Source organism: Trifolium pratense, linkage group LG4 (genome assembly GCF_020283565.1).
Source record: "Trifolium pratense cultivar HEN17-A07 linkage group LG4, ARS_RC_1.1, whole genome shotgun sequence".
Lineage (NCBI taxonomy): Eukaryota > Viridiplantae > Streptophyta > Magnoliopsida > Fabales > Fabaceae > Trifolium > Trifolium pratense.
In genome coordinates, this window is record NC_060062.1 from 3692836 (window position 1) to 3711746 (window position 18911).

The following is an 18911-nucleotide window of genomic DNA, read 5'->3' on the forward strand; positions in this document are numbered from 1 at the left end:
TGTATCTAAATTCACAACATAGATATCAGTCCAATGCTTATTTTATGGTATGGCCTCCAAAGGATTTTATGCGATGTATCTTACCGTCTTTCTCAGTTCTTCCTCTGGATCTGCTTGCCCTTAATAAAACAAACAGTTGATAGCATGAAGCAAGGTCTCTTCCCATTGATTGTTAGAAGCCTGTGGTGTGGTCCATTTGATCAAGTCAGTTACCAGTTCATGTTTAGTGAGTGACTTAGTATTGATGAAAATACGAGCTCTATTGATAAACTAAGTTTGCTGGTTCATAGTCTTGGAAAAGCATGGAACACACTCACAAGACTCAACAACAGTATAGTTCTATTCTATGGTTTTGTACGAAAAAAGAGAGGAAATTTTATTTTATTTCTAAATTTTTATAAAATGTGTTTAAAATCAATTAAAAAGATTATGGAAATATTATATGATCGTTGATCATGTTATTTATTCTACTTTTTAAAATTCTTAAATATGCCAACATATATATAGACGTGGTGTATGTTTAGTTTCAATTTTGGAGCAGCTAAAATTGATTCTGGACATGTAGAATGAATTCTGACTTGTTTGGTTCCTCAAAAGTAGAATTGATTCTCCTTGAAGCTAGAAGCTAGGATTCTAGCTTCTGCGGTGGATAAAATCAATTCTGCATTTATGACATTCTAGTTGGTACAAACTCTCTATTAATTTGCTGAAATGCTCTCATCAACATCAACACTAGCTCCTTTCATTTTTTGTTCACCAATTGGTCCTCAAACATACCTTGAAAACCCATAAAAATATATATTAGAGGTTATAAGTTCGATTCTTAGTTCCATCGTAAATAAATAAAAAATTGCTCTTTGAAAAGAACCGCAAACACAACTAGAACATGAGTGGATTTAAATCTAACATAAAGTTCAAACCATAGTCATTTTGATTATCTTTTTCCTTTTACAAGAAGTATCATGAATAAGCAATGTTGAAAGATTTAGATAATTAAATAGCACGGGTATTCCATGAAACTTTATTTGAATGAAATGTTTCCCATTCTTCTCGTGAACGTAACAAATTCAGAGTCCCATTTCCATCAGATTCAGTGTTCTCAATGACGTAGACTCATATGATTCTACTTCATGGTATCAAAAATAGAAACACTTCAAAAAATAGAAAAAAAATAATAAAAGTGATGAAACAAACAAAATGATACTTTAACCAAATAATTAGAATCATCTGGTCAACAAACTCCTTTAGAACCAATCGTTTACAAGAATTTGAGCTCAATTTTTGATAAAAATAATTTTTAGTTAAACTGGTTACAAACTCCGAGTCGGGGATTCCGGAGAGTGTTCGGGAGGTACGGTTGGACAGGGCACCAAGCTTTTAGGACACCAAAATTATTAATTTTTAGTATGTACATGTATATGTAAAAAAAAAAAAAATGCTTACACTAATATACAATACAAAGGATGATAGATTGCCCACATATGACATGCATATTTTATTAAAAAAATATATAATTAACATATTATAATTAAAAAAACGGGCATCAAGTTCATAGTTAGAGCAGGACACCCAAAATCTCATAGACAGTCCTGCAGTTTGTGTTATTAATTTTATTTTGGTAAATAAACGAAGTGACAATATTATTATAAATTCACACACACACAAAAGTGGACGAGTTGAAGTTCAAACTTCAATCGTAATATTCAACAATAATTTCGATATTTTTTACCAATTAAACTAGGACTTATAGACACCTGCGGAGCAGACACCGGCGGTTATGTTTTCTTAAAAACGGCGTTTGATAAAAGTAGAAATATACTTTACAGTTTACATGATAAATTTGCCACGTCATCTAACTGAATCTCCCTCCAAAACGACACCGTTCAACAATTTTCCCTCCTATTTAATCTCAAGCTTAAAGCGGTGTTCATTAATTTTAATTTCAATTTCATTGCTCACTTTCTTTTTCGGTGCTCTCACAGTTTTCAAGATCAAGTTGCAGAAAATCTCAATTCTCTGTAATCATTCTTTCACCATTATCTTTATCATTTCAATTTCAATTTTCGTTTTAGTTCAATCAATTACTAGTATTTCCTTAATTAATCACAATTTCAATGAATTTTCTAACATTTCTAGGGTTTTGAAAATCGAAAATCGAAAATGCCTGCTGAAAATTGGGACGGTGAAGTAGAAGCATTTGTAGAAATCGATCCAACAGGTAGATTCGGTCGTTACAATGATTTACTCGGTTATGGAGCTGTGAAAAAAGTTTACAGAGGTTTTGATCAAGAAGAAGGAATTGAAGTTGCATGGAATCAAGTTAAACTTAGGAATTTCAGTAACGATCCTGTTCTTATTAATCGTCTTCATTCCGAAGTTGAATTGTTAAGAAATCTCAGTAATAAGTATATCATTGTTTGTTATAGTGTTTGGAAAGATGATGAACATGGTAATATCAATTTTATTACTGAGGTTTGTACTTCTGGAAATCTTAGGGATTATAGGAAGAAACATCGTCATGTTTCGATTAAGGCGTTTAAGAAATGGTCGAAACAAGTTCTTGAAGGATTGGAGTATCTTCATACACATGATCCTTGCATTATTCATAGAGATCTTAATTGCAGTAATATCTTTGTTAATGGGAACATTGGACAGGTTAGTTTTTTGCTTTCTTATTTTGTTAATTGATCGGTAGATGGATAGAAATTAGCGAGCATGTGTCTTTTATTTTGATTGAATTGATTTCATAAAATTGAATTTGGATGAAACTGAGTTGAATGCAAAATTATTTATGTTTGGATAGTTTCAATTAGAATTGTTTTTATCAATTTATGTGTGATGCTTTGGATTAGAATTGCTTTTGTGTGTATTTATGGACTATAGTATGTTGATAAATTTGAGAATTGATTCTATGCCAACACAAAACCTATAAATAGTAGCTTTAAGATAGAATTGAATAGAAATTAGCATGTGTTTGGTTCTGTGATTTATGTTTGGATACATTAAAAGAAAGTAATTTTGTTAATTTATGTTTGGATTAGAGTTGCTTTTGTGTGTGTGTGTGTGTTTATATATGTTGATAAGTTTGAGAATTGATTCTATGCCACCGCAGAAGCTAGAAATAATAGCTTATAGATATAATTGATTTTCGTACGGGAATCAAATTATAAAGTCAGAAGTCAAACATAATTATTTATGGTCAAACGAAGTCAAACATACTAATTATTCATGGTGAAACTGCGTTTAACTAACCCAAAAGTGATTTTGGGAGGTATAAGTAAAAGTTGATGTATTTGACCCCTATTTTAAACCAAATACATCTAATTTTTTGGACCTAACTTAGGCTTATATTTGAGACCGGAGTATGTATTATGGTTATGGATTTTTTTCCCCAAGTAAAACATTTAATGTCTGAGTTTTCTTGTAGGTCACTATAAATGAATATCAAATAGCGAAAGATCCTCCGAATAACTATTGATTTGAGAGTAAAGTAAGAAAATAAAGAGTTGACATTTCAACATACCTAATTTGTTATGCACAAATCATGCATGTGCATGCAATATCATTCACAGATTTAATGATCAATAGTTCATACTCACTTTTGATGAGTTAGATCCTCTTGTTAGCTTAGGTTGAAAGAAAATCTAGAAGGCAACATGGATTCTCATATTAATACATAAGTATATTATTTTGTGATTTAATAAGCTTTAGGTGCTTATTTGAGAAATTAGTTATTCACTTTGGGATTTTGTAGGTGAAAATTGGTGATCTGGGATTGGCTGCAATAGTGGGAAGGAGCCATGCTGCACATTCAATTTTAGGGACTCCTGAGTATATGGCACCTGAGCTGTATGAGGAAGATTACACTGAGATGGTGGACATTTACTCTTTTGGAATGTGTTTGCTTGAAATGGTTACAATGGAGATACCATACAGTGAATGTGACAATGTAGCAAAGATATACAAAAAAGTCACAATGGGAATTAAGCCTCAAGCCTTAAGCAATGTCAGAGATCCAGAAGTGAAAGCATTCATTGAAAAATGCATTGCACAGCCAAGAGCAAGGCCTTCAGCTACTGATCTTCTTAAGGATCCTTTCTTTTCTGAACTCAACAATGATGAAGAATCAACATCTATCAGTACTTGATTTCCTTCATTCACACGTATCCAAAATTACTTTTTACTTCCAACTCTATATAATTTTTACTTCCAACTATATCTGTATCGAAAATTGATTTGTTAGTATACCTCAGTTTCACTATATCAGTGATGTAAACTTCAGCAATGGACTGAACTATAGATTACACCAGTTTCACTATATCAGTGATGTAAACTTCAGCAATGGACTGAACTATAGACTACTCCAGTTTCCTTATATCAGTAATGTACAGAAATGGAATGAACTATAGATTACACCAGTTTCACTATATCAATAATGTACATAACTTCATCATGGTAGTGTTAAAACCTGCTTAATCATGTTTAAACCGACTCAAAACTGTCTTATTTATGATAAGATGCCACAACTGTTGTAGCAAATATGTGCTGGAAAGCACCAACTGTCGAATTTATTGGCTGTCTTTGTAGCTATACTTTTTTTAATTAGTGGGCATGGAAGTTGATATTAAAGCAAGAAAACTGAAAAAGTAGTGTTACCTAATTAATTCATTATACTACGTAGTATTGCAGCTGTATTGGAGTTTTACATTGCTAAGATTTTCGGATGAATGTATTATATGTGCATGATTATTTTGGGCTATTTGGAATCTTAAGAAATGGATGCATCTTTTCCAATAGTTTTTTTTAACGATATTTTAGAGCCTAGTAGTTAGAAATTTCACCCTTAAAGTAGATAAGTTGGATGATCGGTGTTCGAAAACCGACCCCCTCATATATAATGCAATGTCTGAGCTAAGCTCACGAGACTATATTTTAATTGTTTGATTATTCTTTTGTGTGGTGAAATACTTGCCACTCCATGAGTCATGATTCTCATTTTTGTTACATCTTTAATCTTATTTTCTTATATATACACGTTAAGTCTATATTCACGTTTTTAATTTATTTGGTCTCATAGATTGTCACTCCATGAGTTTTTCATATGCATAACTCTTGTTCAATTCTTTTCACAAACCTAATAGTTATAGATGACACTTTAAAATCTCTTTAATTTAGTTATCTATTTTCAAAATCTCTTTAATTAAATAGGCATCTATGCTTTTTCACTTAAAAAAATAAATTATTTTTAAAATAAATAAAAAGTGTGATTTTGAGAGAAATGATCTTGTTAAGTTGTTGTATTTTTCAAAACGTGGGGACAAGTAAATATTGGGATCTAGAGTTTAGAGGGATTGAAATTGAAAGAAAGCAAAGTGCCAAAAACCCATTAACCAAAGCACCCCAATTTGAGTAGTTGTGTCGTCTTGGACGTTATGCCACAAAAAGAAAAATAACAGCAAAAGTTGATATGCACTTCACCTCAATTTACCATATTTTAATCCTTAAGTACACCTTAATTTTAATGAAAAACTATACCAAAACCATTCAAAATTTTATTTATTTTTGAAATTGTTTGTTTGGTCTCATCTTTTTCCCAAATGCCTCATCATACCAATGATTTAGGTCTCAATGTTTAAAATGCTAAACTAATTAAAATTAGATTCCATTATTCAATTATTTTTCACTATAAGGTTTCTTTTAAAGTTATTTTTTTTTCTAAATGAACTTACATGGCTCCTCCTAGATACTAGATACAGACTTATTTTCTATCAATAGCTCAAATAATATATATTACTATGTTGAAAAAAACTTTTTACACTAAGCTCAATTCGTTTATTTGACTATATTATATTATTACATCATAATGTTACTGCTCAACAACTTGTATAAATAATAGTAATAAAATATAAAGCTGTTCAAAATAAAATAAAATAATGAAATATACTTAGACATTACTTATAAGAACTTAATTAAAAATTGAAATTCTGAGTTCACATACGCAAACTTGAAGTGCAAGATTCAGATTAAAAATAATGGTGCAAGATTGTTATGTTAGGATGTATGAAAAAGGAACCATAATTCTATTGGCTGAGGCCGCTAAATTCCAACATTCAAGAACACTTGAAGGCATGAAGCCTTATATTTGGGACTTTAAGACTTAAAGAGCTTCCTAACTCGTGTGAATGTTGACTTTGACTATACCTACAAGAATGTGTTAGGGACAAACTCATCAAATTCTTCCCCTTTTCTCACTTTACCTCCTTCATTACAAGATTTACAAGGTACTAAACTCATTACATGTTCAAAAATAAAGCAAGATACATAGAGGGGAAATGAAGAAATACAATAACTGTCCCTAAAATTCACATTCCGAAGCATGGTGGTAAAACTTCTAACAATTGGAACATTGAATTTTAGATTTACTATTAGCATACCTTGTGTTTGAGTATCTTATTCCACATTTTCTTGTTGAGGTTTCTTCTTTTTCACAACTGTTACCGGTGGAATTGGAACTGCGTCCACCATTGCGACATCCAAATTGTTGATGATCGCAATCTCATCCTAGATCTCTACCTCAACTCTGTTGGCTTACTTCATTTCCTCGTATTTCTTCTTTCTCCTTTGATTGCATATGGAAGAATATCTCGCCGATCTCTTTCGTCTCGTTCTTCTTCTTGTTCTTATCCTCATAAAGCTTACAATGATCATTGAAGTTGTTATATTAACACGATATCTAAATATTTAGTTTCCTTGATTGTCACAATAATATGCTCAAATTTGGGATCCAACAAATAGATTATCTTCTACATATTCTAACTTCTCGCTATTTCTTTTTAATTGATTTGAAACGACAATAGGTTTCGACTCTTTTATATGCAAAGATTTCGACTCTTTTATTTGCAAAGATTGAAACCCGCCTCTTATAGTTTGGAGACATGCTTTATTTACTTCGTCTTATCCTAATGGTGATTTTCTCCACACAAATACCATATATAGAAGAAACATGTGTAGGAAAAAAATGTGATGGATATGCATTGTATAACAAGTGTGGAAGATTAGGCCTTATAAACATAGCCTTCTTAGTTCCTCAGGATCAACAAGAGGTAGTACAGGAATATTCACCTATTGTCCATCGACTACGCCTTTAAGCTTGATCTTAGGTCCTGACTCACCTTCCGGGGACGAATCTAGTGGAAGAACCCTTAAGTTTCCATGGCATTGAATAATCACCAATGTTTGCATCACTCAAGCGACATTTACACTTTTGTTTTCTCCACATTTAAAAATAATTAAACCATCTAATTAACAAATTGGAAATGAATTGAACTGCAAATTATCAATGAACCGAACATTTGAGGCTCCAAAATTTGGAGGTCCGACCTATAGGGCTAGAAGCCCCCATGAGAACATGAGAACACGTACATCCTTATTATACAAGAGAGTTGTGGATCATTTATTCGATGAAATTGAAACTTTACAATTTCGTTCAAGAAGAACACTCTATGTCGGTTCTAGTCACTTCCTTTGTGATCCATCAATTCTTATGGCGAGTTGAAGAAGTCTTTCTTCACCAATTTCATCGAATGAAACGTATGAGGACATATGCACAAACTACTTTATCGTTGTCACAATTCATGTGTGTAATTTCATTTATTATTCTTCAAACAAAACATCGTTGAACTTTGGTTAATTTACATTTTTAGCCTTGTATTTTTTATATTTAGAATTCAAATCGAAATCTCGAATTCAATCATTATATTAGCGAATCTTTTTTTGAACGGTATATTAACAATCTTGAATTCAAAACTTTACTTAAAAGGAAAAGAAAAACTCATTATTTTTTTTATTTGGTCAAAATATACTCGCTACTCAAATCAACATGCATTACATTCGCTTTTCTAAAAGAAGAAACGTTACATTCAAGTAAAGGTGATTATCGAGTAAATGTCATTACGATCAAACCAACTTTTTTTCCCTACAAAAAGACAATACATTTTATTTATATATAACACATACATATGCCAATAAACCCAACTAAATAAAAATGAACAAATGTGAGAAAAAATATTATAAAAAAAACGTGCAAAAATAAAATACTTTTTACATGATTTGAAAAAATATATTTTCTAGTCTTAAAATTTAAAAATATGTTTTTTCAAATCAAACAAACAAGAAAAAAAAATCAAAAAAATTAATACTGTGGTAAGAAAATCATCATCTTCCATTTGCAGAGAGACTCTCACTATATAATCCTCACCTCACATCTCGCAGCTTCTTTCTCTCTCGGCTCTCTCTCTCTTCCCTATAAAATTTTGGGCTGAGTTTTCTTCAATCTCTCTCTCTATTTCTTCATACTTTTGATTTTGTACATAAACATTTTTCAATCGATTTTGATATCTGAATTTGCATTTCATAATCTTAATATTAAACAATTGGAAAAAAGAAGAAGAAAAGGGTGGGGAGGCATACCCAGATAATGAACCTACCCTCTGTTCTTAATCTCATTGTGCCTCCCCTCAGATCTTAAGATTTTTTCATCTGGGTCGTCTTCAATCGGTTTGTTTCTATCAAATCCAGATTCAAGTTTTCATCTTTATTCAATTCTATATAACCTTTTGTTGGATCTCAACAATTTTTAATGTTTTTGTTTTTTCAGGATTGTTTTGTTCTTTCTTCATTCATTGCTTGTTGTTGATCAAGGATCCGATGTTCCTTAACTGAATCCGACAATATCTATATTTGCATCTTTTACAGTTTTTTTTGAGGTTGTCATAATTTAAGGTATTGTATTGTTTTGTAATTCTCTTGCTATCATCATACTTGGTACTATTTGTATTTGAATAATTTGATTAATGTTAATGCTACCAAGTTTTGATTTTATCTGAAACTAGGATTTTGTTCTTTGTTGGTCTTATGTTGTTGTTCTTTTGTTTAGAATTACTATTGTCTATAGTTGTGTGTTGAGTAATTTGATTGGATCCGCGAGAATTTGTGTTTTTTCTTTTATTTCATTTGTAGTGATGTTGATGCCACTTGCATTTTGTGTTGTTTTAAGCTTGTGGTGGATGAATGAAGTGTTTCTTTTGCTTGTGTGTAGATAAAATGCAATCAGATAATGGCAAGTTATTTATTGGTGGAATATCGTGGGACACAAATGAAGAACGACTCAGGGAGTATTTTAGTACTTATGGTGAGGTTAAGGAAGCAGTGATAATGAAGGATCGGACATCTGGTAGAGCTCGTGGATTTGGTTTTGTTGTTTTCATCGACCCAGCTGTTGCAGAAATTGTCATCAAAGAGAAGCACAACATCGATGGAAGGATGGTAATTTCTTGTCATGTCCCTTCTTATAAGTCCATGATTTGCATTTTGAAATGATATTACGGTTCTCGGTATGAATTATATGATATATGATATTAGAATTCTTACTTACCATATAGCTGTTTATGATATTGAATTGTTCTAGCCGGGATTCGAACTTGGGTTCTCCCGAGCATTTATTCCTTAACTGGAGCTCGTTAACCACTTGAGCTGAATCATATAGTTGTTTATGATATTCAATTGTACTTGATTTGCACAATTCATTTTGTTTGATGATTTTCTTTACTACATTTTAAAATGGACCACGAGGAAGTATTTTTTTCCCTATATACTTCATTCTCATTCTATCATTAGTTATTGAACTTGATACCTCGGGGTTTACAATACTCACATACATTGTGCACGAACCATTTGCACTAGACCCCAGTGGTTATATGCTATATTCTCTAATTTTATTTTCATTATTATTTTCTCTTCTACGAATCTGTTGCAAAGATCAGTACTTCGATGCCTTTTTTTTTTCTTCTTTGTGATTAATAGCTAATACTTTTCATCTTTCGGTAGGTTGAGGCGAAGAAAGCCGTTCCTCGTGATGATCAGAATGTATTGAGTAGAACCAGTGGCAGCATCCAAGGTTCTCCTGGTCCAGGTCGCACAAGAAAGATATTTGTTGGAGGTTTAGCTTCTACAGTGACAGAGAGTGATTTCAAGAAGTACTTTGATCAGTTTGGGACTATAACAGATGTTGTAGTAATGTATGATCACAACACTCAGAGGCCACGGGGCTTTGGATTTATCACTTATGATTCAGAAGAGGCTGTTGACCAGGTCTTACTTAAGACGTTTCATGAATTGAACGGTAAAATGGTTGAGGTCAAGCGAGCAGTTCCTAAGGAGTTATCGCCAGGACCTACCCGCTCTCCTCTCAGCGGATACAACTATGGTCTGAGTAGGGTCAATAGTTTCTTGAATGGTTTCAGTCAGGGGTACAGTCCAAGTACTGTTGGAGGCTATGGACTTCGGATGGATGGTAGGTTCAGTCCGGTTGCTAGTGGCCGAAATGCATTTGCGCCATTTGGTTCTGCTTATGGAATGGGTATGAATTTCGAGCCTGGTTTGAGTCCTGGATTTGGAGGTAATGCAAATTTCAATGGAAATCTTAGCTATGGACGGGGCTTAAATCCGTACTTCATCGGCAGCTCCAATAGGTTTGGCAGTCCTGTTGGATATGAAAGTGGTAATGGAGGAAACAATTCGTTCTTCAGTTCTGTGACTCGAAATTTGTGGGGGAATGGAAGCCTTAACTATGGAACAAATTCTGCAAATTCCAGTGCATACATTGGATCAGGGAGTGGGAATGTTGGAGGAAATGCATTCGGCAATACTGGAGTTAACTGGAGTTCTTCCCCGATTTCTGGACACGGTGGAGGGAACAATGTGTCACAGGGTAGTGGCAACCTTGGATATGGAGGTGGCAACAACGGTTATGGATTAGGGACTGAAGGGTATGGAAGAAGCAGTGGCTCCACTCTTGCACCAACATCTTCATACTCTGCATCAAATGGTGGTGGTGTTGATGGTGCTTTTGCTGATTTTTACAACAATAATTCGGTCTATGGGGACACCACTTGGCGATCTTCGAATTCTGAGAGAGATGGATCTGGCCCCTTTGGTTACGGACTTGGTGGTGCAGCTTCAGATGTTTCTGCCAAGACTTCTCCTGGTTATGTTGGTGGTTATACTGTTAATAAAAGGCAGCCAAATAGGGGTAAGAGCGACATTTCCTACTCATACTTATCTCAACTTCTCAGTCAATCAGCATAACTATTACTACAAACCTAAAAAAAGGGTTGAGAAAAAGTTTAACTGTTACAAATTTTGTTTGGATTTGTTTTTTGCGATAATCTAGTTAAAAGGCCTCTTCTAGTTGTTTGGCAATGTGAGTAAAGTCAGACTCGGTTAATTTCTGTTTTTCTTCTTTTTCGTAAATCAGTCATTGTCGTGGAAAACTTGTTATCGGTATTTTTATTGTGCTCTCAACCCATTGGTTTTATTGCTTTGCTTTTAAGTGGCATATAACAGATTTCACGGTGTAAATCTTACTTTCATTAGTTAGTAGAAGTTGTGTGTGCATACTCTTAAAATGTTTTTTCACCGAATGATTACAATGACATCTAATGATGCTCATAATTCTGTGCTTTGTGGTTATTTCTATAGAAGCAAATGACATTGATTAGTTATGTCTTGGTTCCTTGTACTTCCTTTCAAAATTGAAAAACAACTTCAACAAGTTAAAATAACCTTCATACAAAAAAGTCTCGAACAATTAATGACTTCTTTTTGTGGACATATTATTCGTGATCAGAAGTTGTAACTAAATGAAATTCAATGTGTGATAGCTTATTAAAATGAGGAGATATTATAACGACTCATGTATATGGACTTATAATAACATTTGGTTATGGACTTATAATTTGAATTCTGCATAGTTGACGGGTTTATTTGTCTGAGGTACATTTGGTGAAAAGAAGAGGTAGTTGGTTTGTACTTCTCAAACACGTTAGCCATAATATGTTGAATTGTTAGAAATATTGTCTTTTTCATATTTTATTTGAAGTTTTGTTTATTGTATCATCTGAAACTCGAAATAAACTTTGGATCCAAACCACACGAGTTTTGGACAGTGGTTAGGGATGTAAACTTATCTTCGATGTTTCATCATCATCATTAGAAAGAAAAAAAAGCTAGCGACATACTTCATGATCCTTTATTGCGCTCCATTTTCTTGGATGCATACAAGTTGTAATATATTCATTTGTTTATTCACATTTAGTTGTTTTGTTTTTTTAACTACACTGACAAATTTTTGTCTTTGTTTCAGGAATTACTACATAGGAAGATCGTATCGTTTTGATGACACGAACTTGTAGGCGGAGATAATCCAGTGAAGCAGGTGAATTGTGAATTTTGCACACCACTTTTGTTACTATATTTCGGTTTTAAGACATAAGATGTTTGGTTATCTAGAGCTAACTGAAGTGCCTGTTTTGAGGATTCAGATATAGAGATAGAAGTTACAAGGGAATGTTACGGCTTGAGTTTTTTGAGTTATTACTATTTAGGTTTTGGGTTTTTGGGATTTGAGTGAGATGTAAAATCTTATTGCGGGATATAGTGGAAGTGTATCATGCATCACTTGTGAGGAAGCATTATAAAAACATCGACAACATTTCTTTTCTTTTTCATTTTATTTTTATTTTCGGGATAGCTTTTTGCATGTAATGTCTTGCAAAGTTGTTGGTTCTACTCAGGAATTGTTTGTTCCTTCAATCATTTTGGTTTGATTTTAGCATATTGTATTCTGAGGATTTTTGTTGATTACTAGTGTGATACATTGAAAGGATACCCTTATAGGGTCCTTAGAATAAGCCACATTATTTTTTTGAAGGGGATATTCATATATTCAAACTTAACTGTTTTCCAAATTCTACCTACTGTTTAATTAGCTACCTGCATGCAGTCAGTGACTTAGAACCGTCTGATCAAGATTATACGGTTTAGATTTTAAGGCATTTTTTTGTTTAATGTAAAATTCTAGGATAATATCTGAACTGTCCGATCATGATCATACGTCCTAACATCTATGACTGCATCATGTTTTGAATTCACTGAATCCAGGTCCGTCATTCCATCTAATTACGTATGTTTGTGTAAAAAGTGGTTGTGGAATGGTTGCATACCACATGAATTTATTGATATTAGGAAGGTTAGTTGTATCCAATTGTCAAAACTTTGGTATTAACTACAAAGTTAGACAACAGTAGTTGGATGTTTGTATTGCTATGATAGATTTTTGTGTATAATTTGGTAGTGTTAGTCATCTAATCATGGATATTTAGCTCTTGAAGTGTTTTTGCTTATATATTTTTTTTTATTAACATCATGGTAATGTCTTTTTTAGACATCATATGCACCCTATACATAGTAAAAAAGTCATAGGCTGAAATCTAGATCTGAATTCTTTTACTATATTTTACTATCTTTGCACACATTAGAAGCAACTGGTTTTTATAGTCAACTTCTTTGGGGTATTGAATGTTATAAGAAATCTACTTAATGGTCCACTATTTATATTTATAGCAACATGAGTTTTATGAGAAAATAAAACAACTTAAAACAAAGAGTAAGGGGAAAACTGAAAATAAAACAACTTAAAACAAAGAGTTTTATGAGTTTTATGAAATCTGGTTTGCATGAGTTCCATCAATCTTGAAAATCTGGTTTTTATTGCATGAATTGATTCACAGAAATTTGGCTTTTGCATGAATCAATTCATGCTTCTATTCACAAACCATGAATAGATTGAAGTAGATATGCTTACACAAAAATGATGGTGATAAGGGGAAACTGAAACACACACTGTTGAAGTTTATTTGGTGTCATTTGATTTGAGCAATGATGTATTTGTGAAATTACTAGTTAGGAACCCGTGCAACACACATCTCCTTAATGATTCATACCTTCAAACATGGATGATATTGCTTTTCGAGATTCGTGTTTAGTCACTTAGACATGTTAAATGGATCAATTGGATGAATTTTTTAAAAATTATTTCAAAATATACCAACAATAAATTGATTTTAAATGGTAAAAGATTTGGGCTATTTTAAACAAGTAGTTATGAGTTGGATCCTTAAGCAGGTACACACTTGAATTATCTACATGTCAATTTTTTTTTATTAGATATTTCAAATTTTTAATTAACACTTATCTTTAAACTTATAATTCTTTAAGAATTTAATTTATATGCACTACCGGTCTAAATTTATTTTGCACATGCGTCCAATAATATACTGACACATCATGTATGGTAATTAAAAACACATGATGTGTCACATTCATTTAATGATATGGCAACGCGTCATTTGATGTATGTGTAAAAAAAAATTACACCGACAGTGCACAACAATTAAACTTATTTTTTAAACTATAAGCTTAGGGTTTAGGGTTATATCATTTTCCTCTTCTTTTTTTTTTGATTTTTTGTCATATCTTATATTTAAAACCAAACTTTTAAAATTGGTTAAATTATTTGCTATTTCTTTATTTTTAACGTTATATTCCAAAAAAATCACTAAAAAATATTGACAAAAAAAATGCTCAAGTTAGATATCAAACCTTTTTTTTTACACAAGTTAGATATCAAACTTATATACTCTTGATTGGATATCTAATTTTGAAATTAATTTAAAATTTAATTTTTAATTTAGAAATTTAAATGTTGCATAATTTAATGAAAGAAATGAAGAAAACACAAATAATATGCCATAACATGCATATTAATCACCAAGAACACCAACAACCAATTAAATGCATGATACCACCAACCATTTTTTTTTTTGTTACATACCACCAACCAATTTTAATATTAATAAATCATACACAATTCTCTCATTCTCATGTATTAAATATGACTCTTAGAGTAGTATCAATCACCAAAAATATCCACAATCAATTATTACATGCATAACACCATAAATATATTAGAATTCATTTTCTACTTAATTTTTCATGTAATACTACGTGGATCATTATTTCTATAATCTCTTATATATTTTCATATTTTTCTTTTTTCTTTTCTTTCATCTTTTTTGCTTACATTAATAAAAGTAAAAGATAATTTTGCATATTTACGGAGTACATTGCTACTAGAAAAACAAAAATACTATTAAAATAAATTTATGTTCATCCATTATTTACATAAATTGTTCATCTCGAACTGTGCTCAGGGTCCGCCATTGTTTATGAGTATTTACTATATAAATTTATTTTATCTTCATGTATTCATTAAACTATTTGTTTTATCCACTATTTGTTTCTACCGTGTGTATGAATTTTTGGTTATTCGTAAATTATCTATCTTAATTATATATAATGAAATATTTTCTATGCTTAATTATATGTACTCATTTTATTAATTCTAAACATTTACTATTTTAACTTTGATAAACAAAATTTATCTATTTACCAATAATAATTTTTTTTAAATTTAGCCCAGACCACGTGGGGAAATATTTACGGCATTTAACTTTACTATTTACCAATTCAACTAAAAAAATATTTAAAATTTAATTGACGTATTATATATTTATAAAAAAAAAAAAATAGAACTTTTTTAGTTCAGAAATGTTTCGGTGGAAGGTGAGATGAGAAAGTCAAGACATTATGATTGGTTAGAACTTATAATCTAAGAATATAGTAATACAAGACATTATAACATTATAAATCCAAATCTAATTGATGGAGCTTATAAACAGTTCCTTATTGATGAAAGATTTGTCAAACACTTTCCAAATCAGTTCCTTATTGATGGAGCTTGTAAAATCTTGGAACTCACTCTTGTTTCATTGACAATTTCATTTCATTGTTTTAGATTAGTTGAAGGCAACTTTATTGGCTTTTTAGCTCAATTTACATGTAACCTTGAAGTGATCAAAAATCACTTCCAAGGCAGAACAAGCCATTCAATATATCTAAATGGAATTTTTAGCTCACTATTTAAATTTTATTTCATGGAAATATTTGTTTGTGGTGTTTCGGGTGAGCCGAGAGTAGAAGTTAAAGTTTTTCCCTATCAACAACCAATTGGAATTGGATTTGATTATCCAATTGTTCTTTTGAGATTATGATTTTAAGGTCCACAACCGGATATATATTCTTTATTTTTTTTATCTTTATTTAGTTTTTAATTTGTTGTTATTAAGATATGCATAGGTTTAATTAAGTTATATTCTGTTGGTATATTATTACTTCTAATGTGAGATTTTTTAACAGTATATGTTAATAGTTTGCAGGATAACAATTTTTTATACTAGTGCATCTCAATCGTGTCTCTTGTATTTATACATGTATTTAAAAAGAAGAAAGAAAGGAAAAGAATGAAATACAATAGAATTTCTATTTAAGCCTAAAAATTCCACTTCAATACAAAATGAGTTTGGAAACTTAGCATTGTACACATAAAAGTAGATATTAAGTTAGGTGAGTGACCATGTTTCCATAAAATTCCAAACAAACTTTTTTTTTTTCACACTATAAAACAAATATATTAAAATTTAATTGAAATAATTTTATCATTGAGAAATTATTTCCAAATATACCAACAATCAATTGATCACGAGCGGTAAAAGATTTGAGCTTTAAGCAACTCTCGAATTAGTTTCTACTTTCAATGTTTTTTTATTACTTTTTTTTATTTGGTCTTAGATGAAATGATAATTCATTTAAATTAAACTCACATAATTATGAGATCTCGAGTTCGAACTCGGATCACGACGTCCAGCCTAATAATTTCGGCATTTTTTGTCGTTGAGCAATGATTTATGAGACTTTTTTTATTACTTTTGTCATTAGACATTTCGAATTTTTAATAAACGCTTACCTTTAAGTTTATAATGATAAACGGTTTTTTAAACTATAAGCTTATCTTAATTGAAAAAAAAAGTATGACCGTCAAAAGCCAATAACAACAAATGCATATTCAGTTCAAATTTGTTAATTTTGACAATGCTATGTTGTGTTAGAATACTTGTTAATCCATAATGTGTTACATTATAAGTAGGAACAAAAATCAGAAGATTTTTTTTTTTGTTTACAGAAACGAATTCATTCAAACCCGAACTAAATCGATTGTGACACAAAAACAATACAAGGAGGAAATTCATCGATCCAAACATAGCATATGAACCGAACTATTTGATATCTAACTCGGGTTATTTTTATGAATCATTTGATCTTAATCTAATGTTGAGATATCTAGTTATGAAATCTTAGACAACTACTAATACTATTGCTCTCTCAATTGTGGATACCACTGCTCCCTTTGTCAGAACTTGTTCCAATAAGTCCATCTCTCCTCATTTTATCTTCCTTAGATTTCCTACAAAAAATCACCCAAGAATTTACCTCCAAAGCAATGGAAACACCAATAAGAGTAGAAAGTCCTAAACAGTAACTCAACTTGGCATAGGACCTACTAGCTCCAATCACTTCAAACCCTTGAAACACATTCACAAACCCAAGTACCACACAAGAGTATCCAACAAAATGGTGATAAGATTTCCAATACTTCCTAAACTTGTTCCTTTCATTTGGCCTAAACAACAATGCTAAAGTTTGCAATGCTCCGAGGCAAAACACTGCGATTCCAAGCTTCCTATGGAGTCCGTACTCAACTCCTGGCGACATTTGCCCGAGTTGGATACCAATTCCAAACCCAACAGTTCCAAGAACAAAACCAAACAATTGTATTCCTGCATGAGCATAGAACCATGCAGGGCCTAATGTCTCAATGTGTCTAAGGTAACGTGCGGTTATTGCTCCCATAGGTAAAAGAATACCCCAAGAGATTGCGTTTATAGCGCCATGAACCACTCTAAGCATTTTCATGTCAGTGTGTTGAGATGCCGAGGATGCTGAACCCGACAAAACATCAAAAGTGGAAATAGAAGATAGATCAATTGAGGTTGTTGGGTGAATGGTTGGTGAGTAGCCTTGAACATAAAGTCCTCTATTCCAAACAAGGTGGATATTGGTTTTATTCGATTCGAGTTTGAGTTTGGCGTAAATTTGAATAGGTGCACCGTTATGTATAGTTGCCATTTTGCCACCATACATGGCTGCAGAGGAAGAGAGGAGATTGATATTATCAAAGGGTTGAGAAAGAAGTGGTGATTTTTGGAGTTTAACAGTGGTGTCAAGTATGAAAGGGAGAAGGACTATTTGTCCCGTGTTCGGGTCTGGAAAGCATATTAAGGCATTAGTTCCTGTCATTTGTGGTGAAGTAGGGTTTATGCCAAATCCAACCCAACCAGAAGGTGAAATGAAGGTGCCAAAGAAGATTAATTCTAAGGTGGAGCTGTGAGGGTGGAAAGTCCATGCTATTGATGCTTGTTGTGTGGGAAGGTTCATGCATTTTTGAAAGGTTTTGGTTGAAGTTTCTGTTGTGCAGTGAGATGAGAAAACCGTGAGAGGAAGGTACCATAGAGAAAGTGGAAGGAGGAAGTGATAAACATGAAACATGGTGTAGTGGGAGAATTGGTTTGCAGTTGCAGTGTTAAATATTTGTTAAGGCTTTTGTTAAAGATTTGTGTTATGTAATGATGTTTTTAGAGAAAAAGTGTTTAAGTGTCATCATGGATTTTGAGGGAAATTTAGTTTGTGCTTAACTTTGAAGGAAAGCCAATACTACTCTATCTATGTGTTTGGTGGAGATTTTTCTGTTTTCTGTTTTTGTATGAATTTCACATATAATGTAGCTTCCATATAACCGGATTCGGATTTGGCATAGTAATTGTGTTAAACAGTTTTCGATCTCAACCATTCAGTCTCAAACTAACGGCGGAGATAATTTATGAAATTCTGGCACACCAGTATGAAGATGTTGAGAACGATGCTCCAACACTGTATGTCAAGAGACAATGCTTAGTCTAATGATCCAACACCTTGACAAAATAATACTAGATGGACAATAAAGAAAAATAAAGAACAGGAAACAAAATAACACAGTCAAATTCGACAGTGAGATTGAA

The 18911-nt window shown here is 32.0% G+C and overlaps 3 protein-coding genes across 5 annotated transcripts; 2 read left to right on the top strand and 1 right to left on the bottom strand.

Moving 5' to 3' along the window:
- The first annotated feature begins 1914 nt into the window (after positions 1 to 1914).
- Positions 1915 to 4479, top strand: LOC123881961 (probable serine/threonine-protein kinase WNK11). The gene is made up of 3 exons (XM_045930735.1): positions 1915 to 2018; positions 2137 to 2655; positions 3755 to 4479. The coding sequence occupies exons 2-3, from the start codon at positions 2161 to 2163 to the stop codon at positions 4145 to 4147; spliced, it is 888 nt and encodes a 295-aa protein (XP_045786691.1). The 5' UTR covers positions 1915 to 2018; positions 2137 to 2160; the 3' UTR covers positions 4148 to 4479.
- A 3553-nt stretch (positions 4480 to 8032) lies between these two features.
- Positions 8033 to 12768, top strand: LOC123921187 (heterogeneous nuclear ribonucleoprotein 1). 3 transcript variants are annotated; one of them, XM_045973619.1, is made up of 5 exons: positions 8033 to 8556; positions 8657 to 8781; positions 9098 to 9324; positions 9886 to 11089; positions 12203 to 12768. In XM_045973619.1, exons 3-5 carry the CDS (start codon positions 9103 to 9105, stop codon positions 12214 to 12216), a joined length of 1440 nt encoding a protein of 479 aa, XP_045829575.1. In that variant the 5' UTR covers positions 8033 to 8556; positions 8657 to 8781; positions 9098 to 9102; the 3' UTR covers positions 12217 to 12768. The 3 variants fall into 3 exon arrangements, with proteins under 3 accessions (XP_045829575.1, XP_045829573.1, XP_045829574.1); XM_045973617.1 differs by lacking the exon at positions 12203 to 12768 and having other exon boundaries at positions 8233 to 8556; positions 9886 to 11361; XM_045973618.1 differs by having other exon boundaries at positions 8254 to 8556; positions 8657 to 9324.
- Positions 12769 to 16860: 4092 nt separating this feature from the next.
- Positions 16861 to 18613, bottom strand: LOC123881712 (cytochrome b561 and DOMON domain-containing protein At2g04850-like). Its single transcript, XM_045930444.1, has one exon. The coding sequence runs from the start codon at positions 18400 to 18402 to the stop codon at positions 17179 to 17181; it is 1224 nt and encodes a 407-aa protein (XP_045786400.1). The 5' UTR covers positions 18403 to 18613; the 3' UTR covers positions 16861 to 17178.
- Between the last annotated feature and the right edge of the window lie 298 nt (positions 18614 to 18911).

What these genes read in the sequence shown, in the direction of transcription:
- LOC123881961 (XM_045930735.1), top strand. Translation starts at nt 2,161, where the DNA reads ATGCCTGCTGAAAATTGGGACGGTGAAGTAGAAGCATTTGTAGAAATC. An exon ending in TTAATGGGAACATTGGACAG is followed by an intron (nt 2,656 to 3,754) that starts GTTAGTTTTTTG and finishes GGGATTTTGTAG; the next exon opens with GTGAAAATTGGTGATCTGGG.
- LOC123921187 (XM_045973617.1), top strand. Translation starts at nt 9,103, where the DNA reads ATGCAATCAGATAATGGCAAGTTATTTATTGGTGGAATATCGTGGGAC. An exon ending in ACAACATCGATGGAAGGATG is followed by an intron (nt 9,325 to 9,885) that starts GTAATTTCTTGT and finishes ATCTTTCGGTAG; the next exon opens with GTTGAGGCGAAGAAAGCCGT.
- LOC123881712 (XM_045930444.1), bottom strand. Translation starts at nt 18,402, where the DNA reads ATGTTTCATGTTTATCACTTCCTCCTTCCACTTTCTCTATGGTACCTT.